We start from the raw sequence: 24,933 nt of genomic DNA on the forward strand, positions 1-24,933 counted from the left end.
GTTGAGTAGAGCAACTACTCGTGTATAAAAACTGTTTTTATGTCTGGCTGTGGCAGCTTTGACAGTCTGGAGTCGCCTTCCAGAGGGAAGTGATTCAAAGAGTTTGTGGCCCGGGTGAGAGGGGGTCAGAGATGATCTTGCCCGCTCGCTTCCTGGCCTTTGCATTGTACAGTTCATCAATGGTGGGAAGGTTGCAGCCAATAACCTTCTCAGCTGATCGGACGATTCGCTGCAGCCTCCAGGTGTCATGCTTGGTGGCTGAGCCAAACCAGACCATGATGGAGAAGGTGAGGACAGACTCTACGATGGCCGTGTAGAATTGGACCATCATTACCTGTGGCAGATTGTGCTTCTTCTGCCGTAGGAAGTACATCCTCTGTTGTGCCTTTTTGACTGGTGAGTCAATGGTAGCCCCCCACTTAAGGTCCTTGGAGATGATGGTTCCCAGGAACTTAAAATGACTCCACAGATGTGACTGTGGTGGTGTTGATGGTGAATGGGGTAAGGGGAGGGGGAGCTCTCCTAAAGTCTACAATCAATTCCACTGTCTTAAGAGCATTGAGCTCTAGGTTGTTGCGATGGCACCAGGACACCAGCTGTGACATTTCCTGTCTGTAGGCATCTTGGTGGAATGTATAAAGTACGATTGATACTGTGCCCTAAAACTTCATAATAAGTACTTTAATAAACATACATACAGAAATCATATGCATAGGAACTGTAGGCTCGAAGTCGCAGAATAAACTGAAAGTATGGCTGCTCCATCCCACAAAATGACTTCTGTCGTCAAGGAAACAAAGCCTCACACTATCAATTCCCATGGTGGAATGCTGTGCTTGTTAGCGTTCTGGCATGTCGAACAGACAGCTCGTAATTTTCACAGACATCGACATCTTATCCAAAGTTATGGCAGGGTCATGGACAAGCTTTCTTCTTAGTTTGTCGTTAATAAGACCGCACACTAATCTGTCTCTAATAAACTCACCCCAAAGCTCACCATGATTCTGAGTTCATCCACATTCTGGTTTTGTGAGATGAACTTCACACGCTCGATGTGAGGATTAGCCTGAGGATCACACAACTGTTGAAACTTTCATTTGAGACATTCCGGGTCGTCGGCTGTTTCAGCAGGGGTAACGGCCGCGGCTGCACCATTAACATCTGCATACACTGTTGTGCACATTCGTAAGCTTCATCTCCTGCGAGGTTGAGGAGCATGTTAGCATGGGCCGCAGCCGGCTTATCGTAGTAAAACGCACCAATGAAGACATTATACTGTCGCTCAAAGATACGCCATCGCTCTCCGATGCTGCTATCGAAGACGAGTGAATCCGGTTTTCGGAAAGCTTCAGCCATACGTGAGACTGTATAAAGTCGTATAAAACAGCAGCCAAAGCCGATCCGAAGTGTTACTTCTGACACGATGTATAAAATACTATTGACTGAGTCATAAAACTTCATAATCTACTTTAATAAGAATACATACAGGAACCATATACATAGGTACTGTAGGCTCGAAGTCAAGTTCAAGTGAGTTTATTGTCATGTGTCCCTGATAGGACAATGAAATTCTTGCTTTGCTTCAGCACACAAAACATAGTAGGCATTTACTACAAAACAGATCAGTGTGTCCATATACCATTATATAAATATATACACACATGAATAAATAAACTGATAAAGTGCAAATAACAGATAATGGGTTATTAATGATCAGAGTTTTGTCCGAGCCAGGTTTAATAGCCTGATGGCTGTGGGGAAGTAGCTATTCCTGAACCTGGTCGTTGCAGTCGTGGACTAAACTTAAAGCATTGCTGCTCGCATTCCACAAGATGGCATGGTGGAAACCCGACATGGAATACGGATCGGGTCAGCAATAGCAAAATCAGTAACAGTGATTGATCTACAGTCTGTTGCTGAAGCTACACCTCAGGTTGACTAGTGTGTCATGGAGGGGGCGAGCTGTATTGTCCAAGATGCTCCCAGTTTGAGCAACATCTTCCCTTTTGTTATCCCACTTTTTAAGAAAGGTGGGAGAGAGAAAACAGGGAATTATAGACCAGTTAGCTTGCCATCGTGATGGAGAAGATGCTGGAGTCAATTATAAAAGATGAAATAGCGGCACATTTGGATAGCAATAACAGGATCGGTCCGAGTCATCATGGATTTACCAAGGGGAAATCACGCTTGACTACTCTGAAAATTTTTGAGGATGTAACTAGGAATATGGACAAGGGAGAGGCAGTGGATGTAGTGTACGTGGACTTTCAGAAAGCATTTGATAATGTCCCACATAGGAGATTAGTGAGATTTTCCCGGTTTTTCTCTAATTTAATAAAAATGTGCAAGTCTTCTTCATATCGAGTTTCAGGGGTGATTTTTACACAATATGTGAAAATTTCATGTAGTTTGGTGACACGGGTCACGAAACTGCAGAATAAAGCTCCTCAGCCCACAGCCTAATATTGGGGGAGTCGAGAACCAGGGGCCACAGTTTAAGAATAAGGAGTAAGCCATTTAGAACGGAGACGAGGAAACACTTTTTCTCACGGTGAGTGGTGAGTGTGGAATTCTCTGCAGGTGGAGGCAGGTTCTCTGGATGCTTTCAAGAGAGAGCTAGATAGGGCTCTTAAAAATAACGGAGTCAGGGGATATGGGGAGAAGGCAGGAACGGGGGGTACTGATTGGGGATGATCAGCCATGATCACATTGAATGACGGTGTTGGCTCGAAGGGCCGAATGGCCTACTCCTGCACCTATTGTCTATTGTCTATTAAATGTTTCTACTGACAGAGGAGTTGATAATCAAAAGACATGTGTTCAGGGCAATTGATATAAAATCCAGAGATGGCTCAGAGGATAAATTAATATTTGCTACCCTGGAATGCACAACCAAATTCAATAACTTCCAGAAAAGAATTGGATAAAAACTGGAAATGAGGAAATTACAGGAACCTGGGGAAAGAGAGAAATAGCGAGACTCTGTGGAAAGAGGAGGGGAGGAGAACTATTTATTCTCTTAGTGATTCAAACAGAACTGCTTTACTTGACATAGATCCAGAATATTGATAGGTAAAATTGGCATACATAGGGTGGATAGTCAGGATCTTTTTCCCAGAATGGAGTCAAATACCAGATGGCGACACAGTGCCGCAACAGTGGAGCTGATAGCGGCAGAGTCCCGGGTTTGATCCTGAATTTGGGTGCTGTCAATATGGAGTTTGTATCTGCTACTTGTGACCACGTGGGTTTTCTCTGTGTGCTCCACTTTCCTCCCACATTCCAAAGGTTTGAATGTTGATTGACTTCTGTAAATTGCCTCTAGTGTGTAGGATGTGAAACAGGAATAACATAGAACGTGCACGGGTGATCGTTGCTGTGTGGACTCGGTGGATTGAATGGCCTGTTTCCACACTATATCTAAACCAAACTAAAAGGACATAACTTTAAGGCTAGAGGGGCAAAGTTTAAATGAGATGTGCAAGGCATTTTCTTTTTTAAATTTCACCCCCGGTGTCCTGCCTGTGAGCTGAACGTATCTTTGAGACGTTAAGGACTGAGAGCACCATGAGCTGGGAGGTGCTTGACCAACCCCACTGTTTGAATTCCACCTGGGACCAGCTGTCAACCACCACCTACATTGTACATGTAACCGGTGCCCTGGTTACTCCAGCACTTTGTGTCTTTGGCTGAAATCATCTAGCTTTTGTAGAAACAAGGAACTTCAGATGCTGGTTTATAAAACAAAAGTAAGTAACTCAGCGATCAGGCAGCATACCTGGAGCATCATCTGCAGTTCCTTATTTCTAGTTAATGGTTGTATTTCAAGGAAAATGTAGAATTATGTGAAGTTAGAGAAGTCACTATTCATATCGCTGGGTTATAAGCTGCCCAAGCAAACTGAGTTGTTTCTCCAATTTTCATTGGGCCTCACTGACAGTGGAGGAGGCCCAGGACAGAAAGGTCAATATGGAAATTGGAGGGGGATTTAAAAAGTTCAGCAAACGGGAGATCATGGAGGTTTAGGCAGACTGAGCAAAGGTGTTCGGTGAAACAATCGCTGAGCGGTATCAATATTGAACTCTCCAACTTCAAGTAACCCTTGCTTTCTCTCTCTCTCTCCATCCCGCCCCCATCCTAGTTCTCCGACCAGTCTGACTGTCCTGATTAAAACATTTTTTTGTATGTTTCGTCAACTTCCCCTAGCTAACAATGATCTAACCTATATCTTCCTTGAACTTTGTCGCCTTTGATGTCTCAGTTTCACACCTTACCCTTCCATATCTCCCTCTCCCCGACTCTCAGTCTGAAGGGTCTCGACCCGAAGTGTCACCCATTCCTTCTATCCAAAGATGCTGCCTGTCCGGCTGAGTTACTCCAGCATTTTGTATCTTTCTTCGGTGTAAACCAGCAACTGCAGTTCCTTCCTACATGATATATTATTGTACCGACCACTGCTACTAGTGTATTGATGTTTCGTGAAAGGCTGTTTCCTTGCTAAAGATAGACACAAAATGCTGGGGTAGTATAGCGGGTCAAGCAGCATCCCTGGAGAACATGGATAGGCGATCATTCGGCTGCCTGACTCGCTGAGTTACTACAGCATTTTATGTCTATCTTTGGTATAAACCAACATCTGCAGTTCATTGTTATTACATTTTTTATTGTTTCCTTGCTACAAACCTGAGCGAATACACTGAGCAGAGCAACATCCCTCTTGCCACAGAGAATTGAGAGAAGTTTTGAAAGATGTATTAAAAATAGCGAAGGGTTTAGTAGAGTAAATAACGAATGCATGTTTCAAACAGGTAATTTTTATTTGACATGGATCAACAATATTACACTACAAACTAGTTGTATTGAGCAGAAATAATATCCAATTGTGCACATTAACTAAATTGATTTGGGAAATATTAGCAACAACAAATCGCAAAATATAATTCCTGCATGATTTCAGAAATTACTGACATCTTGGGCAGTCGCTGTGTTTATATTATCACACATACCAAAGGGTTAAAACCTCTCCCCGGTGTGAAGCCTCTGGTGTCTCAGCAGATGGGAGGACTGGGTGAACCCCTTTTCACAAACGGAGCAGGTGAATGGCCTCTCCCCGGTATGAACCCGCTGGTGTGTCAGAAGGTTGCCTGGGTGAGCAAATCCTTTGCCGCACATGGAGCAAGTAAATGGCCTCTCCCCAGTGTGAACCCGCTGGTGCCTCAGCAAGGACGACGACTGGTTGAATCCCTTCTCGCACACAGAGCAGGTGAAGGGCCTCTCCACAGTGTGAACTCGCTGGTGATTCAGCAGCTGGGATGCATAAGTGAAGCCTTTCCCACACTCAGGGCAGGTGAAGGGCCTCTCCCCGGTGTGGACTCGTTGGTGCGTCAGCAGATTGGACGACTGAGTGAATCCCCTGCCGCACATGGAGCAGATGAAGGGCCTCTCCCCAGTGTGGACCCGCTTGTGATTCACTAGGTGGGAGGAGTGAGTGAATCCCTTCCCGCACACAGAGCAAATGAATGGCCTCTCCCCGGTGTGAATATATTGGTGTGTGATCAGGGCATTGGACCGCTTAAAGTTTTTCCCACAATCAGAACACTGAAACGGTTTCATTAGTGTGAAGGCAATAGTGCTTTGATTTGGAAGAAAAGTTAACGAACTTCTCCCCACTCACAGCAAATAAAGCCAATGCACAAGCTTACTGCTGGGACCAGCATGCACTTCCTTTTCAACCATCAATAAGGCGTGCTGTATATCTCTATCAGCGGAGTATCACCCCGCTCGCTCAGACAACTGAAGAATATATACATGGTCTCTCACCAGATCTGTTCATTTGTGAAAGCTTTGACATGCGCACAGACACAACATGCAGCGAGTCTCTCTCTCCGTGACCCGTGACTCCTCTCTTTGGCTGTGGCAATATCGCAAGCGCTCTGGCCCACTATCACTTAGCAGTGTGTTTCCGACCACCTTGCCTATCACGGTGAGGTCTTCTACTCATACCCAGTGATATAACAAACATTCCACCGCCCATGGCATTCAGGAGCTGGTGAATCAAGAGACTGCCGCAGGAGCTGGTGAATCGAGAGACTGCCTCAGGTCCTGACTTGCTGGTTGGTTTGAAATATCCTCCAGCATATTTAATACCCTGTAAAATAAGTTCACAAAAGTCATCATTAAATAATTTGATACAATTTCAGAATACATATTTCATTTTTCTCTGGTCAACTGTAACACTGTTATACAGTGAATGCTAGGTCTCTGTGGAGTGTTGTAGCGCAGAGGGATCTAGGAGTTTAGGTACATAGCTCCTTGAAAGTGGCGTCACAGGTAGTGATCAATAAGGTTTTCAGCACATTGGCCTTCATCAATCAGAGTATTGACTATAGAAGTTGGAAGGTCATGTTACAATTGTAAAATACATTGGTGAGGCCATATTTAGAATATTGTCGTTAGACACAGATTGCTGGAGTAACTCAGCAGGACTGGCAGCATTCCTGGAGAGAAGGAATTGGTGATGTTTCAGATCGAGACCCTTCTTCAGACTGAGTTTTGTGTTGCGTTTTCGTCACCCTGTTAAAGGAAAGATGTTGTGAAGCTGGAGAGAGTGCAGAGAAGATTTAGAAGGATGTTGGCAGGACTTGATGGCCTGAGCAGGTTGAGCAGGCTCAAACTTTTTCTTGGAACATAGGAGGATGAGGGGTGATTTTATAGAAATGTATAAGATCATGAGAGGTATAGATAAGATAAATGTACACTTTTACCTAGAGTAGGGGAATCAAGAAACAAAGGATATAGGTTTAAGATGTGGGGGGGTGGGAAGTTTTAATAGCAACCTTAGGGGCAATATTTTTACACAAAGGGTAGTAGGTAAATGGAACGAACTGACGGAGGAGGTAGTTGAGGTAAGTACTATCACATTTTTTTAAAAATTGGACAGGTATATGAATAGGATAGTTTCACAGGGGTATGGGTCAAATGCAGGTGTGGGATTTGTATAGATGGGGCATGTAGGGCTTGTTTACACACTGTACGACTATGACTCAGTTGGAGCTATTAAGATGCACATATTAAATATAATTCCTGAGGCATGGTCTTAAAAATCTAACAAAAAACCTTCAGTGCTGCTGCATAGATGAGGGTGATTACTGGTATATATGTCAACAGATATTTAACAAGAGGACCATCTTTCATCTTTTCTCAGGTGAGCACACAAAATATCCCAAGGTCCTGAAGAATATTTGTCCATTGTACATGAAACGATCTGCCAGACGAAGTGCTGGAGGTACGTACAATTACTAGATTTAAAAGACACTTGGACAGCTGTGTGTATAGGAAAGGTTTGAAAAGATCTGAGCCAGGCATATGCAAGTGGAATTAGCTTGTCAACAATGTTCAGGCAACAATGGCACTGCTGGAAGAGCTGCTGCCTCACAGCACCAAAGACCCGGGTTTGATCTTGACCTCTGGTGCTGTCTGTGGAGTTTGCACAATCTCCTTGTGACCACATGGGTTTCCTTCAGGTGTTCCTGTTTCCCCCCACAATCATAGTTAATTGGCCTCTGTAAAAATTGCCCCGAGTATGTAGGGAGTGGATGAAAAAGTGGAATAACATAGAACTAATATGACCGGATGATTGATGGTCAGCGTGGAATCAGTGGGCCGAAGGGCCTCTTGCTATGCTGTATCTGTCTTTAGATCAAACTGTGACAATTAGAATTATCAAGATGTGGACATCAAGTCTAACTCCTGAGACTAGGTCTCAAATCTAGCCTAATAATTCACTAGCATTTTGGGGAGGGGAGGTCCAAAGTTAGAGATGTGGTCAGAAGATATTTAACTTGAGGCCTATCTCCCATCTGTTCTCTTAGATGAGCACACAAAATAAGTCTGCCATTTCTTGAAACAGGAGCTTGGTCTTTATCCCAAGATACTGAAGAATATTTATTCAATAATGCATGGAACAAGCTACCAGAGGAAGTTTAGCTTAGTTTAATTTAGTTTAGAGATACAGCATAGAAACATACCCTTCAGCCTCCTAAGTTCACAATGACCATCGATCATCTGTTCACACCAGTTCTGTTACCCCTCTTTCTCATCCACTCCCTACACACTCAGGACAATATAGAAAAGCTTTTCACTGTACCTTGGTACACGTGACAATAAATTAAACTGAAGGCCAATTAACCTACAAACGCACATATCTTGGGGATGTGGGAGGAAACCAGAGTACCTGAAGAAAACCAACTCACTCAGAGGGAGAACATGCAAATTCCATACAGAAAGCACCTGATGTCAGGATCAAACCCAGGGCTCTGGCATTGTGAAACAGCAGTGCTTCCAGCAGTGCCGCTGGAAGCACTGCTGTTTAATTCAATTAAAAGACACAGACTGATATATGGAATGGAAAGGTTCAATAATATTGCTCCAGTCACAGACAAGTGGGACTAGTTCAGTTAAGGAACCTGATCAGCATTTACGAGGTGGACCAAAGGGCCTGTTTCCTTGTTGTAAAAATCCACAAATCTGCTCTTAAAATCAGGTTGCATTTATATAGTCAATACATCTTCTTGGATGTGGAAGTTGATTTGCATACATTGTTGTATGTTTTCTGCACTGTATTATTTACTGATATTTGAAAAAAAGTGTTTCCATGGTAATCCCTGGCTGGAAGGGAAGATTTTGACTTAAGGTTACTTTGGATGGTCTGATCAGTCGGGTGGAAAAGTGACAAAGCACAATTGAAATGTGATGTAATGTGTTTGGGGAGGTGCATCAAGGCAAGTGGGTACAAGGATCTGCAGTTGCTTAAATCTTGAGCAAAACACAAAATGTTGGAGTATGTCAGGCATTTTCTGTGGAAGGAATGGACATACAATGTTTCGGGTCAGGACCCTTCTTCAGACTGGGGATAAATGGCAGGATATTGAGTACCATAGAAGGACAGTGACTTTGCAGTGCATGTCAACAGACTTCTACAATTTTCTTTAGGGCAGCACAGTGGCATAGTCGGTAGAGCTACTGCCTCAGATCAGAGATCAGGGTTCGATCCTGAACTCAGGTGCTGTCTATGTGGAGTTTGCACGTTCTCCCTGTGATTACATGGGTTTTCTCTAAATGCTCTGGTTTCCTCCCACAACTGAAAGACATGCATGTTTGTCAGTTAATCGGCAGCTTTAAATTGCCCCGAATGGATGAAAAAGTGGGATAACATAGAACTAGTGCAAACAGGCCATCGTTGACTCAGGGCCCATTGCCACCCCGTTTCTCTAAACTAAACTGTACTGGCATTACACATGTTCTGGACTGCATTATATGCAGGATATTACAAGCATGGTAACAGCCAAGCCAAAAGGAGTGTTTTCCTTTCTAAGTTAAGGCACAGAGATTGAGAAAGGAAGTTAAACTGCAATTTAAAACACCGATTGGGTCATTATAAATACTGGGAACAGCCCTGATCACCGGGTTGCAGAACCATGCGACCGTGCCAGAGAGTGCAGAAGGTTTGCAAATGATGTTGGATTTCTTTTTTTGGCTTATCTTGGGGATGTGGGAGGAAACCAGAGCTCATTTTCTTTGGAGCCGGGCTATTCGTTTAGTTTGGAGATGCAGTACGGAAACAGGCACTTCGGTCCATCGAATCCATGCCGACCGTCGATGTTATCCCATTTTCCCTTCCACGCCTTAAACACCCGGGAGAGGGATGGGATCGAGCTAAACAAAGGATTTTTTTCTCTTGGATTTGAGAGGAGGTTGCGGATTATTTCCCGACAAGCGGTGCCTGGAGCTGCGGGATGAGAGGGTGGAAGTCTTCGGCACCATCAAGAGCGGTGCAGAGTGCGCGGGGAGATGGGCGAGACTCGGGTGCAACGTCCTGTGCAAGCGCCGTGATTGATTCCCGTGGCCGGGAGCGCAGCCGTGCCCCCGGGCTTTACTCGACACCAAGGATGAGAGTAAGGCCCAGGGAGCGATCTCCGCCGCCACACCGCCCGGCCCCGGACCTTACCCGCTCCTCCTGGCCCTCCGGCCGCCCGCGTACCGGGCCTTTCTTCTCCTCTCCCACTCAGCCCAGCCTGCATCAAAGATCTTAACGCACCCCTATCACGCATGTGCGCTGAGGGATAGGTCGTGGCGCGGCCGCGCAGAGCCAGGGCGCTGGAGTTTGTGGGTAGGGGAGATGGTCATTGTTTCAGCAGCTTTGCCGCCAAACGTGGAGCAAGGTGCGGTAGTAACAATGAATTGCAGATGCTCGTTTGCCAAAGAACGACACAAAATGCTGGAGTAACACAGCGGGCCAGGCAGCATCTCTGGAGAATATGGATAGGTGACGTTTCGGGTCGAGACCCTTCTTCAGCCTCTGGCGGCACGGTTGAGCAGCGGTAGTTACTCCCTTGCAGCGCCAGGGACGGGGTTTGTGCGTGGGTTTTCTCCGGGAGCTCCGGTTTCCTCCCACATTCCAAAGACGCACAGATGTGTAGGCTAATTTGCTTGATAAAATTGTGTCTAGTATGTTGGACAGTGTTAGGGTGCGGGGATCGCTGGTTGGCGTGAATTCGGTGGGCCGAAGGGCCCGTTTCCGCGCTGTTTCTCTAAAACTAAAAAACGAAGTCTGAAGATCGGTCCCATCCCTAAAACGTCATGTTCTTCAGAGATGCTAGCTGACCCGCTGTGGAGGCCACTGTCAATCCTTACACTGCCCAGTTATTAATATCGAAATCCAGAGGGCTAACGATTGGATTGGGACTGCAATTGGAAAGGAGGAGATGCAAGGAACTACAGATGCAGGAATCTTTAGAGAGGGTCAAGAGTGTTTTATTCTCATATGGACAATAAAACACTTGCCTCTTCTTAAGCAGAATTCCAACCCAAAACATAATCTCCAGAGATGCTACCTGACCCATTGAGTTACTCCAGCATCTGGAATATTGAGCAAAACACAAAGCACTGGAATAACTCAGAGGGTCAGGTAGCTCGAAGTTAGACAAAAGTGCTGGAGAAACTCAGCGGGTGCAGCAGCATCTATGGGGCGAAGGAAATAAGCAACGTTTTGGGCCGAAACCCTTCTTCAGACTGGGTGGGAAGAAGAAAGGAAAAAGGAAGAGGAGGAGCCCGAGGGCTGAGGGAGAGCTGAGAGGGGGGAGGAGACAGCAAGGGCTACCCGAAATTGGAGAATTCAATGTTTATGCCGCTAGGGTGCAGACTGCCAATGCAGAATATGAGGTGCTGCTCCTCCAATTTCCAGTGCTGCTCACTCTGGCCATGGAGGAGGCCCAGGACAGAGAGGTCGGATTCGGAATGGGAGGGGGAGTTGAAGTGCTGAGCCACCGGGAGATCAGGTTGGTTAATGCGGACCGAACGGAGGTGTCTGGCAAAACGATCGCCATGCCTACGCTTGGTCTCACCGACGTAGCTCTGTGGGGGATATGGATAGGCGATGTTTCGGGTCGGGATCAACTTGGTTAAATTCCCCTCAGTAAAAACTTTCCCAATTTTATGATTTCAACCACATTAAAGTTACAGATAAAATAAGACACAAGAAGTCAAAAGTCAAGGGTGTTTTATTATCAAAGTGGAACAATGGAATTCTTATTTGCAGCAGCACAACAGGTAATGTAAACATAGTACTTTGTAAACGCCATAAAAAACAACAAAGAAAAAAGTTCAATAAACAAACACAGAGACAAACAGTAATAATGCAAAGTAAAAAATAATGACCCAAAATCTATGTAGTTCGGAACCTATATGGATGTTGTAATGTTTAATAGCCTGAATAAGAAGCTGCTCTGAGATCTGGACATTAGTTTTCAGCCTCCTATACCTTCTTGCCGATGGCAGGAGTGAAATAAGAGTATGACCAGCTGGTGTGGGTCTCTGATGATGCGAGATGTTTTATATATATACACGAGACCAAGGGGGACCCATTGGGTCCCGTCCCCTCAACGCGGCGTCACACACACACTAACCAACCTCCCCCCCCCCCACACACACTAACCACCACCCACACACACACTAACTACTCCCTTTGATATATTCGCTCCTTTTACCCCATCCCAGCCCTATCCACTGACGCAAAATCCCCACCTCGCTGGCGCGTCTAGAGAGGGAGGGGGGGGTAGAGAGAGAGGGGGAGAGAGAGAGAGAGAGAGAGAGAGAGAGAGAGAGGGAGGGGGGTGGATGGTGGGGGGGATGGATGGAGAAGGGGGGGAGAGCGGGAAGAGGAGAGGGGAGGGGCGGTGGGGGGAGGAAGGGAGGGAGGGGTAGAGAGCTGGAGAGGGGAGGGAGGGAGGGGGAGGGGGGGGGGGGGGGGGGGGGGGGCAGAGAGAGTGGGGGGGGGCGGGGGAGGGCAGCGGGCCTCGGTAGCGCTCGGGACCTCGGAAGCCCAACCAAATTACTGCGTGTTCAGCGGCTTCAATCCAGAGCCCAGGGATGCTGGCCGATTGCGGCCGGCCGACCTAGTGCGAGTCGACTGCAAGCGGGCTTTTCAAATAAACAGATTTTGTTAGAAAGCGGTCAAAAGCTGTAAAAATCTGCAGAGTAAATAACCGCGAACTTTTAAAATTGTAAAGAAATTATTGGTTTAAAATGGATTATTTTCAAATAAACAGAATTAAATGTAAACTTTAAGAATTAAGGGTGGTGACGTCACTTGCTGCACATGGAACATTGGGCAGCAGACCACGAGGAGCAAAGCCATTGTGACGTCATCAGCGAGACCATCTCGTTTATTTACCAAGTCATTTGAATTTTTTTAACATCTTCATAAATAACTCGGGGAAATAATTAATCAAATTTTCAGATGAGGCGATTTTTGACATCATGGCGTAAATCTCTATCGGAATATGTAAACATTTCACCGTTAGCGTGTCGTGTTTTCGAGGAGATATGAATCACAGACGGACAAACAAATGCACAAATACAGCGGGGAGGGGGAAGGGGCGGCCTGCGGTGCCACACATACACACTAACCAACCCCTCACATACACACACTAACCACCCCACCCCACATACACACACACTGACCATCCCCATTGATATTATATTAATATTATCCATTCACTCCTTTTACCCCATCCCCTGCCCTATTCACTCACATATCGCCCCCAACTCGCAGGCGCGGCTAGAGAGGGAGGGAGGGGGGTAGAGAGAGAGAGGGACACAGGAACAGAGAGGGACACAGAGTGACACAGGGAGCGACACAGAGGCACAGAGAGGGACATATAGGCACAGAGAGGATCACAGAGAGGGACACAGAGGCAGAGAAGGGCACAAAGAGGGACACAGAGGCACAGAGAGGGATACAGAGGCACACAGAGTGACACAGAGGCACACAGAACGGCACACAGAACGGCACACAGAACGGCACACAGAGAGGGACACAGAGTGGGACACAGAGTGGGACACAGAGGCAAAGAGAGGGACACAGTGAGTGACACAGAGGCACAAGCACACAGAGCAACACAGAGGCACAGAGGGGGGGGGGGGGGAGAGAGAGCGTGAAGGGGGGCAGAGAGGGAACGGGGGATGGGGCAGAGAGGGAGGGGGGGGGAGAGTTTGAGTGCCTCTCCGGCGGCGCAGCCCCATTGGGTTCCCATTGTGACGTAGAACTACGCAGGTGCAGTTGAGGGGCACAGCAAGTGGAAAAGGGATTTATTAAAGCTTAAAATGCGAATAACTCTTAAAATATAACAACAATTTAAACGTTAAAGAGGAGATTTATTCAGTCCATTCTTTCTTGTTGTGTCTCTTGTTGCGTTCTGTAGCTAGGGGAGGGGGTTGGTTTCAAGCGGGGGCTGGTGGGGTAGGGGGGAGCGTCTGCAGCCTGGGGTGAGCACGGCTTCAGGCGGTGGCCAGTGGGGAGGGGCTTTCTGGAGGGCTAGTATGGGAGTTGTGGGCCAAAGGGATTAGTTTCCAGCGGGCCAGTATGGACATTGTGGGCCTGAATGGATTCTTGGACTCACAATTCACTCACTCATGGCTGGTGGACTCACAGTTCACTCACTCACAGCTGGTGGACTCACAGTTCACTCAGTCACGGCTGGTGGACTCACGGTTCACTCAGTCACGGCTGGTGAACTCACAGTTCACTCAGTCACGGCTGCTGAACTCACAGTTCACTCAGTAACGATTGGTGGACTCACAGTTCACTCACGGGTGGTGGACTCACAGTTCACTCAGTCATGGCTGGTGGACTCACAATTCACTCAGTCACGGCTGGTGGACTCACAGTTCACTCACACGGCTGGTGGACTCACAGTTCACTCAGTCATGGCTGGTGGACTCACAGTTCACTCAGTCATGGCTGGTGGACTCACAGTTCACTCAGTCACGGCTGGTGGACTCACAGTTCACTCACTCACGGCTGCTGGACTCACAGTTCACTCACTCACGGCTGCTGGACTCGCAGTTCACTCACTCACGGCTGGTGGACACAGACTATTTTCTAAATGGGGAGAAGATTCAGAAACCAAAAGTGCAAATGGACTTTGGAGTGTTGGCGTTGGATTCTGAAAATTGAATTAATTTTCAAGTTGAATTGGTAGTTATGCAGGTTAATGCATTGTCAGCAGTTATTTTGAATGGAATAGAAAATAAAAACAGTAATGTAATTCTGAGTCTTTAGAAGGCACTGTTCAGACTGCATTTGAAGTAATGTGTGCAGGTATGGCCCCATATGTGAGGAGGGATATGCTGGTGTTAGAGAGGGTCGAGAGGTCTTGTACGAGAATGATCGTGGGGATGATTGGGTTAACATATGATGAGTGTTTGAATGCTCTGGGCCTCTAATCGCTGGTGTTTAGATGGATGATGGGGGGGCCTTATTGAAACTAACCGAATAGTGAAAGGCCTGGATAGTAGAAGATATTTCCACTCGTGGGAGAGTGCAGGACCAGAGGGCACAGCCTCAAAATTAAAGGACATATCTTTAGTAAGGGGGTAAGGAGAAATTTATTTAATCATGGGGAATAAACCTGTGGGATTCATTGCCACAGATGAACGTGGAGGACATTGTGTATTTCTAAAGTGAAGATTGACAGGTTCTTGATTAGTAAGGGTGTCAACGTTTAAGGGAAGAAGGCAGGAGAATGGAGTTGAGAGGGAAAGATTGATCAGCAATGTTGAATGGTGCAGAAGACTTGATGGACCAAAAGGCCTAATTCTGCTCCTATGACATGGGCATGCTTCCGCCCCAACCTCACTTTACCAGTTTTCAAAGGTCCCAACCTGAACCATCACCTACCCATATCAGAATTTGCTAACCCGCTGAGTTCTTCTAGCACTTTTTCTTTTACTCAAGATTCCAGATTCTGCAATTTACGTTTTCATTCAAAAATTACTGAACACTAGATTTTTAAATATTAAAGGAACACAAGGATATGGGGTTGGAGCAGGAATAGCGCTGGGGTGTAAGATTAGCCATAATTTATTGAATTGTGCAGCACATATGAGGAGCTAAATGAACTAACCCTGCTTCCACACCTAACTTAGGATCAAATTTTGAGAAGGTATGGAAGCACAGAGCATGTGTAACACAGCTACAGTTCAGATTAGAGATACAGCATGGGGACAAGTCCCTGAGCCCACCGATCATCGTCACTTATTCACACTAGTTCTTTGGTATCCACTTTCTCATCCATTCCCTGCAAACTAGGGGCAATTTACTGAGGCCCATTAAACATAGAAAATAGGTGCAGGAGTAGGCCATTCGGCCCTTCGAGCCTGCATCGCCATTCAATATGATCATGGCTGATCATCCAACTCAGTGTCCTGTACCTGCTTTCTCTCCATAACCACAAGGGCCACATCTAACTCCCTCTTAAATATAGCCAATGAACTGGCCTCAACTACATTCCGTGGCAGAGAATTCCACAGATTCACCACTCTCTGTGTAAAAAATATTTTTCTCTACAAACCGACAAACCCGCACACCCCTGGGAAGTGGTAAGAAAGGGAACACCTGGAGAAACTTATAATCACATGAAGGACGTGCAGGCACCACACAGACAGTAGTGGAAGTCAGGATCGAACCCGGGTCCCTGGAGCCGCGCAGCTTCTGCTTGTTCACTGTACAAGCGCCAACAGCTGGGCTATCTCGTGCATGTTACGCTCGCGTGGGCACTGGTCGCGAAAGAGCAGCAACGGCTCCTTGTTGGACGCCGGCAGCTGCGTTCCAGTGGGCATGCGCGAGGCACCGGATGTGACGCCACGAGCCACCGTCCGGGTCTCCATGAACGACGAGTCGGAGCCGGGTCGAGGGTTTAATCAAAGCCGAAGCCGGGACGAGAGGTATCTGGTGGCTGGGGGAGAATCAATGTGCTCCCCACAACACTGCGAGCCACTGCACGGATGTCCAGCCCACCACCGAGACTCCACGAACCTACCCCGTAGCCAGTAGGACTGACTCGCTGTGAGAATAGAGCGGGTTCTGTGAGAATAGAGCCAGTTGATACGAGAACAATTGTGAGTTGTGAAGGAGGTTATTAAATGAATGAAAACGTGCAAGCGTGTGGGAAAGGGAGTAGTGGACCTTGTGACACTTGCAATCTATTGTAATCACTTAATTTGGACCTCAAATTCTATTGCCCCATTCCATTGACCCTTACTATTTTTATATCCACAAAACTGTTGATCTTTCCTGGAAACCAACTGATGACTGAGCCTCCAGAGATCTCGTTGGTAATGAAGTTCAAAGATTTACCGACCTTTGGAAAAAAGAAGCAGAGTAATTCATTTGGTCGTATTCTTTACTGAACGGGAGATATCACACCGTGCTCCAGCTGCAGGAAGGGATGAATTCAGTCATCTGACTCGATGAAACCCCAGCAGGTTCACTCCAGGGAGAGGCTGTTCACCTGCTCTGTCTGTGGGAGGGGATTCACTCGGTCATCCCACATGTTGGCACACCAGCAAACTCACACAGGGGGGAGACCGTTCACCTGCTCTGTCTGTGGGAGGGGATTCACTCGGTCATCCAACATGTTGGCACACCATCGGATTCACACTGGGGAGAAGCCGTTCACCTGCTCCGAGTGCGGGAAGACGTTCGCTCGATCATCTGACCTGGTGGTGCACCAGCGAATACACACCGCGGACAGACCGTTCATTTGCTTGGAGTGTGGGAAGGGATTTACACGGTCATCCAAACTGCTTGCTCACCAGCTAGTTCATGCCGGAGTCAGGCCATTCACCTGCTCAGAATGTGGGAAGGGATTCACTCAGTCATGGCACCTTCGGGGACACCAGCGAATTCACACTAGGAAGAGACCGTACCCTTGCTCCAAATGTGGGAAGGTATTCACTCAGTCATCGGTCCTACGGAAACACCAACAAACTCACACCGGGGAGAGCCCGAACACTTGCTCCGAGTGCGGAAAGGCGTTCAGACGACCATCCGACCTGCTGGCACACCAGCGAACTCACACTGGGGAGAAGCCATTCACCTGCTCCGAGTGCGGGAAGGCGTTCACTCGATCATCCGACCAGCGGGCGCACCAGCGAATACACACGAGAGAGAGGCCGTTCACCTGTTCAGAATGCGGGAAGGTGTTCACTCGATCATCCAACTTGCTGGCGCACCAGCGAAGGCACGCCGGGGTAAGGCCGTTCACCTGCTCTGAGTGTGAGAACGGATTCACTCAGTCATCGGCCCTACTGAAACACCAGCAGACTCACCGCGGGGAGAGACCGAACACGTGCTCCGAGCGCGAGAAGGAATTTACAGTGTCGTCCAACCTGCTCACTCACCAGCGAATACACACCGAGGAGAGGCTGTTCACCTGCTCCGAGTGCAGAAAAGAGTTCACTCAGTCATCAGACCTTCTGAAACACCAACAAATGCACACCAGCGAGATATGGCACGGTTGCTCCGAATGTGGGAAGGCGTTCAGTCGATCATCTGACCTGCTCGATCACCAGTGGGTTCACGCTGGGGAGAGGCCGTTCACCTGCTCCAAGTGCGGGAAGGGATTCACTCAGTTATCGGTCCTACTGAAACATCAGCGAACACACACCGGGGAGAGCCTGAACATTTGCTCCGAGTGCGGGAAGTCTTACAGACGACCATCTGACCTGCTGGCACACCAGCGAACTCACACCGGGGAGAGGCCGTTCACCTGCTCCGAATGCGGGAAGGCGTTCACTCGATCATCCGACCGGCGGGCGCACCAACGAACACACACGCGAGAGAGGCCATTCGCCTGCTCCGAGTGCGGGAAGACGTTCACGAGATCATCCAACCTGCTGGCTCACCAGCGAAGACACGCTGGGGAAAGGCCATTCCCCTGCTCTGAGTGTGGGAAAGGATTCACACAGTCATCAGCCCTACTAAAACACCAGCAAATTCACACCGAGGAGAGATGGAACACTTGCTCCGAGAGCGGGAATGGATTTACACTCTCATCCAAACTTCTCACTCACAAGCGAATACACACCGGGAAGAGCAGGCCGTTCACCTGCTCCAAGTGTTGGAAGGGATTCACTCAGTTATCGGTCCTACTGCAGCACCAGCTGACCCATACCGGGGAGAGCCCGAACACTTGCACCGAGTGCGGGAAGGCTTACAGACGACCATCTGACCTGCTGGCACACCAGCGAACTCACACCGGAGAGAGGCCATTCACCTGCTCGGAGTGTGGTAAGGCGTTCACTCGATTATCTGACCGGCAAGCGCATCTGCGAATACACACGGGAGAGAGGCCGTTCACCTGCTCCGAATGCGGGAAAGGATTCACTCGATCATCCAACCTGCTGGCACACCAGCGAAGACACGCCGGGGAGAGGCCGTTCACCTGCTCTGCGTGTGGGAAAGGATTCACTCAGTCATCGAACCTACTGAAACATCAGCAAACTCACACCAGGTAGAGACCAAACACTTGCTCTGAGCGCGCGGGAAGGTATTCAGTCGATCATCCAACCTACTGGTGTACCAGCGAGTACACACCGCTCAGCGACTGTTCACCTACTCTGAATGTGGGAAGGGATTCACTCAGTCATGGCACCTTCAGAGTCATCAACAAATTCACTCGGTGGAGAGACTACGCTGGCTCCAAGTACAGGAAGACGTTCAGTCGATCATCCCACCTGCTGGTGCACCAGCGAATACACACCGTGGAGAGACCATTCGCGTGCTCTGAATGTGGGAAGGGATTCACTCAGTCATCGGTCCTACATAAACACCAGCAAACTCACACTGGGCAGGGACCAAACACTTGCTCCGAGTGTGGGAAAGGATTTACACTGTCGTCCAAAATGCTCATTCATCAGCGAATTCACACCGGGGAGAGGCCGCTCACCTGCTCCGAGTGTGGAGAAGGGTTCTCACAGTCATCAGACCTTTTGAAACACCACCAAATGCACACCAGTGAGATACTGTGTGGTTGCTCCGAATGTGGGAAGGCTTTCAGTCAATCATCTGACCTGCTCGCTCACCAGCGAACTCACACCGGGCAAAGCCCGAACATTTGCTTCATTGGAGGAAGGCATTCACACAATCATCCGGGGAGAGGTCGTTCACCTGCTCCGAGTGCGGGAAGGGATTCACTCGGTCGTATGACCTACTGAGATACCGACGGACACACGCTGAAGTGGTGGTTTACTCTGCAGGATGTGCCTCGGGCATCTAAACACACTAGTAGCTGAGACACAGGCGGGTCCACATGTGACTGGCCATGAGTTCTGCATTCAGTGCCGTTGTTCATCTCGTCCAGTTTTGGATCCTGATTATTGGCACTTTGGTGGGCGGTTCACCCCTAGAATTAGGGGAACAATTTGATTTTTCACCAATTCAAAATATATTTGCTCTTTTTGAATGAACTAGACCCGAGGAGGTTGTGAAGAGACTGCCAGGGGATTTGTCCAGGCTGAACAGATGGTCAAACAATATGGCAGATAGATATGAATGTGGTAAAATGCAAGGTTACCGAGTCTTGATGGATAACTCCTGGGGTTAAAGGGTCTGTGTTTCCATCAGTCTCATGGTCTCAGTCTCGCCCTCTTGAATGTACCAAACAAATTCTGTCGTGCCTATGTCTCTAGTGTAAAGGAAATCCAGTCAACCTTGAGGAAGTTAATCACCCATTATGATATCCCTGTGCTTATACATTTTCCATCATGTATCTGTATATATACCTCCTGATGGCTATTGCGAAGCCCATACTACAATAATATAAGAGTGATGTTGAAACAAGGAACTGCAGTTGCTGGTTTACACAAAATGACACAAAGTGCCTGATTAACTCAGCAGGACAGGCAGCATGTCTGAAGGACATGGATACTTAACGTTTCAGGTCATGATCCTTCTTCAGACTAATCACTGAAGAAGTCTCCTGACCTGAAACTTCACTTATCCATGTTCTCCTGAGATGCTGCCTGACCCGCTGAGTTCCAACAACATTTTGTGTCTTTTTAATATGAGTAACATAGAAACATAGAAACAGAGTAATAACACCTTTCTTATTTTTTTAATCCATTTTTCCCCAGTACCCCCCAGTATGTCCTCTCTCCGACTGCCACCTTGGCGGTCTCCCTGATTAGTATTCAAACTCTTTTCCAGCTTTGGTTTAGGTTTACCATGAGGTACAGTGAAAAGCTTTGTTTGGTCTGCTATCCAAATAGATCAGATAACTCTATACATACATACAAACATAAGTACAGTAGGTAGAGTGATTATATAGGGAGAGGAATATAGTTCTCAGTATTGTAGCTCCATCGTCTGCCAATAAAAGATCATATATGAACTTCAGATACAATCCTGACAAGGCCACCGTGAAAGTGAAAGTGAAGAGACACTTTGGTAACATTCTCCAGCACTTTTGTCTACCTTCGATTTTCCAGCATCTGCAGTTCCTTCTGAAACACAGGTGTAACATCTCCTGTGGTTGCACAGGGAAGTAGCTGAAGAGGGCGTATTTGAATAACTGCTCCTCAAATTCTGGTTACATTTCGGCCCCACTCTTCTGATCTTTGGGCACTCAGTGTGGGGGGAGGGGAGGAGCGGTGGTGTTGTCAGTCAGGGGATATCTTGGTCAGTCGCTGCGGGGAATTACCAAGCTGACCACGGGCAACTTAGGGCTCCACTCAGGCCAACTGCCTTCCCCATTTTCGGGCTTACATCTGTGCCTGGAGCGGGAGGTATCCAAGGGCAGCCTGGCTGCCTTCCAGGACTGCTGGATGCTGCAGGGGGCCTGCGTGCTTCTTAGATGAAAATAACAATGTTTGATATTTATATGTATATTCCTTATTTTAGATAAGTGTTTCCTTAGAGTTGTGTTTTCAATGTCACTTTGTACCTATATATAAATTTACGTTTGGTTAAAAAAAAGAGGCCTCATCAACATCATGTAGATCTGCAGAATAACATCCCAGCTCTTATACTCAACACCCTGCCCAATGACAGCCATGTGCAAGTCAAGAGTAATTTGCAATTGCATATGAAACAGATCAAGGTCCATTAACGTAACGACATGACAAATAAAAATGTAATAGTCAATACAACAAATTTTCAGTAACACTATATAACTAGGTGTGATACTGTACATAAAAGGGCAGTGAAACCCAAACAAAGTCCACAAATGATCATTGCTGAGGTATGGTTGTGCAGTGTCCTGTTTATACCAAAGTGTCTCTTCTTGGTCCTCCAAAATATTCCAAGTTGAATTTAAATTGGAGGCGATGGAGGGAGGACTTAAGCCAGAAAGAGTTTTTGGGAAGAAAGAGCTACCTTAAATTTAGTTGAACTTTTGTGAAGCGGTAAGAAAGGGGAACACCTGGAGAACGCGCAATCTGGATAAATTTATAATCACACAAAGAACGTGCAAACTCCACACAAACAGTAGTCGAGGTCAGATTCGAACCTGGGTCCCTGGAGCAGCGCAGCAACGGTTCCCTGTTGGACGCTGGCAGCTTGTGTTCCAGCGCGCAGGCGCTAGGAACCGGATGTGACGCCTCGAGCCACCGAACGGGTTCAAAGAGCGGCGAGTCGGAGCCGGGCCGTGGACCATCTAGCGGCTGGGGGAGAATCGATGTGATTCCCGCAACACAGCGAGTCACTGCACGGAGGACCAGTCCACGGACTTCCCCGCCCGGGGTAGGCCTGACTTCAGGGCGTTCCGGCGCAGGGGCAGAATAGAGCGGTTTCTCTACCCCCTTGGAGTTATGGGTAAGATGGCCGCCATTACACAGCTGAGCCCAGTCCACGGGCGGACAGATTGTGAGCTGGTGTTGGGTTTCTAAACCCTGCGAACTCACGAAACCCAGATCCAGAGAGGTAGTGGCTGGAGACAAAACTCAGATCCGAACTGAGTTTCGATCCCAGTAGACAAAGAGAAACTTATCGAAGCGGTTATTTAATTAGACAAACATGCTGGAGAAACTCAGCGGGTGAGGCAGCATCTATGGGGCGAAGGAAATAGAGTTGTGAGGGAGGTTATGAAATGAATTAAGAAGTGCAAGTGGGTTCACTCAGTGAGAGGCCGTTCACCTGCTCTGGCTGTGGGAGAGCTTCACTCGGTTATACCAAGAAATGCCGTTTACCTGCTCCGATTGTGGAAAGCGATTTAACCGGTCATCCAGTCTGAAGATCCACCAGCTAATTCACACCAAGGAGAGACCCTTCACCTGCTCCAAATGTGGGAAGGGTTTTACACGGTCATCCTACCTTTTGAAGCACCAGCGAGTTCACTCCAGGGAGAGCCTGTTCACCTGCTCTGAGTGCGGGAAAGGGTTCACCCGGTCATGGGACTTTCAAAGACACCAACGACTTCACACCGGGGAGAAACCGTACGCTTGCTCCGAATGCGGGAAGGCGTTCAGTCAATCGTCGGACCTTCTCATTCACAAGCGGGTGCACACCGGGGAGAGGCCATTCACCTGCTCCGAGTGTGGCAAGGCATTCTCTCAGTCCTCGTCCCTTATGAAACACCAACAAATTCACACTGGGAAAAGGCCCTACATCTGCTCCGAATGTGGGAAAGGATTTACAGGGTCATCCAATCTGCTGGCGCACCAGCGCGTTCACACTAGAGAAAGACCATTCTCTTGCTCTGAGTGCGGGAAGGGATTCGCTCACTCATCGGACCTTCAGAAACACCATCGAATTCACACTGGAAAAAAGCCCTTCACCTGCACTGAATGTGGGAAGGCATTTACATGGTCATCAGACATGTTGAAGCACCAGAGGATTCACACAAGGGAGAGGCCATTTGTTTGCTCTGAGTGTGGGAAGCGATTCAACTGGTCATCCAGTCTGAAGATCCACCAGTGGGTGCACACCGAGGAAAGACCCTTCACCTGCTCCGAGTGTGGAAAGGGATTTACACGGTCATCCAAACTGCTGACTCACCAGCGTTTTCACACCGGGGAGAGGCCATTTACTTGCTCTGAATGTGGGAAGGGGTTCACTCAATTATGGGACTTAAAGAGACACCAACGACTACATACAGGGGAGAGACCATACGCTTGCTCCGAGTGCGGGAAGGCGTTCAGTCAATCATCTGACCTGCTCACTCACCAGCGGGTTCACACCGGGGAGAGGCCTTTCACCTGCTCTGAGTGTGGGAAGGGATTTGCTCAGCATTCGTCCCTTCTGAAACACCAGCGAATTCACACGAGGAAAAGACCCTTCACCTGCTCTGAATGTGGGAAGGGATTTACACAGTCGTCTGACCTGCTGGCTCATCAGCAGGTTCACACCGGGGAGAGGCCATTCACTTGCTCCAAGTGCGGGAAGGGGTTTGCACGGTCCTTCCACCTGCTGAGACACCAACGGACTCACACTGAAGAGACGGTTTGACTGCGGTATATGCATAGGACATCTAAACACTGCCACTGCGGATTCACCGGCGTGTCCACAGGTGACTGCAGTGGTCAGTTCGACAGTCAGGGCTACTGTTCATCACTTCCAAGTTTAGACTTTGGCATTGTAGATTGCTTTGTAGCATTGTAGATTTACAAACCATATTTATAATCGATGAAGAACAGAATCGTACATCGTGGAGGTTCACCTGTACAATGCACTATTCTATTCTTCATCGGTTATAAATATATTTGCTCTATTTGAACGATCTGCGCATGAGGAGGCTATGAAGTGTTTATTAGGTTACTTTATTTTCCAATGTTCTGTGATGCAATAAAAAGCTTATGTTATGTGCAAATCCAGTCAGTGAAAATACTATTCATGATTACAATCATACTGCCCCTGTGTACAGATCCAAGATAAAGGAAATTAGTGCAAGATGAAGTCCAGTGAAGTCTGATTAAAGATAAGCAGAGGGTCTTCAATGAGGTAGATGGTAGGTCAGCACTGCTCTCTAGTTGGTGACAGGATAGTTCAGTTGCCTGATAACAGCTGGTGTCGGAATAATTTGCACGAGACGTGAGTGACGGTTAACTTCATTAGCAATAACTTATCATAAAGGAGAACAGTCAAGCAAGAGACTGTTCTGCAAAAATTGCATCTACTGTCCTGTTCTCTGTTTGTTCCATGGTGGCTGAGATTTTGACAATTGCTTTCCCTGGCTCATTTACTCCTAGGCCAGGTATCAGTTTGTGGAGAAATCTGTGGAACACTGTATTGCTGACAATAAATAGGTTTTCGGCCTATCTCCGGCATCTAATCTTCCCTGGGGATGACTGAACATGATTCCTGATCAAGTGAACCTGAAGGGTTTTAACTCCCCAAGCATTAGGAGCTATATATCCGTGGATCCATGACGCCTTTCCTTGAAGCTTCGCTGCAGTGTGGATCATCAACAGCACTTGGAACAGTCCTTCCCAGTGTGGTTGGAGGTAGTTGATTTGCTTGAAAGTCTTTACGAGCACATAGTCCACAGGCTGGTACACATGACAGCTTTCGCTGATTGATTCAGTCAGTGTAGTGCAATAATTTAGCATGTTCTCATCCATGCTATGAATGTACATAGTCTTTGTCGACAGTGGAAC

The 24,933-nt window shown here is 47.5% G+C and overlaps 3 protein-coding genes across 3 annotated transcripts in view; 2 read left to right on the forward strand and 1 right to left on the reverse strand.

Moving 5' to 3' along the window:
• LOC129704332 (zinc finger protein 239-like) overlaps positions 1 to 18,933 on the forward strand; it is a 29,362-nt gene extending 10,429 nt beyond the window's left edge. Inside the window, exon 2 of the mRNA XM_055647406.1 lies at positions 16,836 to 18,933. Within this exon, the coding sequence (XP_055503381.1) occupies positions 16,836 to 18,858 (2,023 nt within the window). The 3' untranslated portion in view covers positions 18,859 to 18,933. The remainder of the gene's footprint in view (positions 1 to 16,835) is intronic.
• Positions 4,797 to 10,271, reverse strand: LOC129704350 (zinc finger protein 239-like). Its single transcript, XM_055647435.1, has 2 exons — positions 10,007 to 10,271; positions 4,797 to 6,148 (listed from the first exon to the last, which is right to left on the reverse strand). The coding sequence occupies exon 2, from the start codon at positions 5,611 to 5,613 to the stop codon at positions 5,014 to 5,016; it is 600 nt and encodes a 199-aa protein (XP_055503410.1). The 5' UTR covers positions 5,614 to 6,148; positions 10,007 to 10,271; the 3' UTR covers positions 4,797 to 5,013.
• A 2,991-nt stretch (positions 18,934 to 21,924) lies between the features above and the next one.
• LOC129704317 (zinc finger protein 271-like) lies at positions 21,925 to 24,138 on the forward strand. Its single transcript, XM_055647375.1, has one exon. It carries the CDS (start codon positions 22,517 to 22,519, stop codon positions 23,783 to 23,785), a length of 1,269 nt encoding a protein of 422 aa, XP_055503350.1. The 5' UTR covers positions 21,925 to 22,516; the 3' UTR covers positions 23,786 to 24,138.
• The last annotated feature ends 795 nt before the right edge of the window (positions 24,139 to 24,933 follow it).

The sequence above is a fragment of the Leucoraja erinacea genome, chromosome 15, assembly GCF_028641065.1.
Source record: "Leucoraja erinacea ecotype New England chromosome 15, Leri_hhj_1, whole genome shotgun sequence".
NCBI classification, from domain to species: Eukaryota; Metazoa; Chordata; class Chondrichthyes; order Rajiformes; family Rajidae; genus Leucoraja; species Leucoraja erinaceus.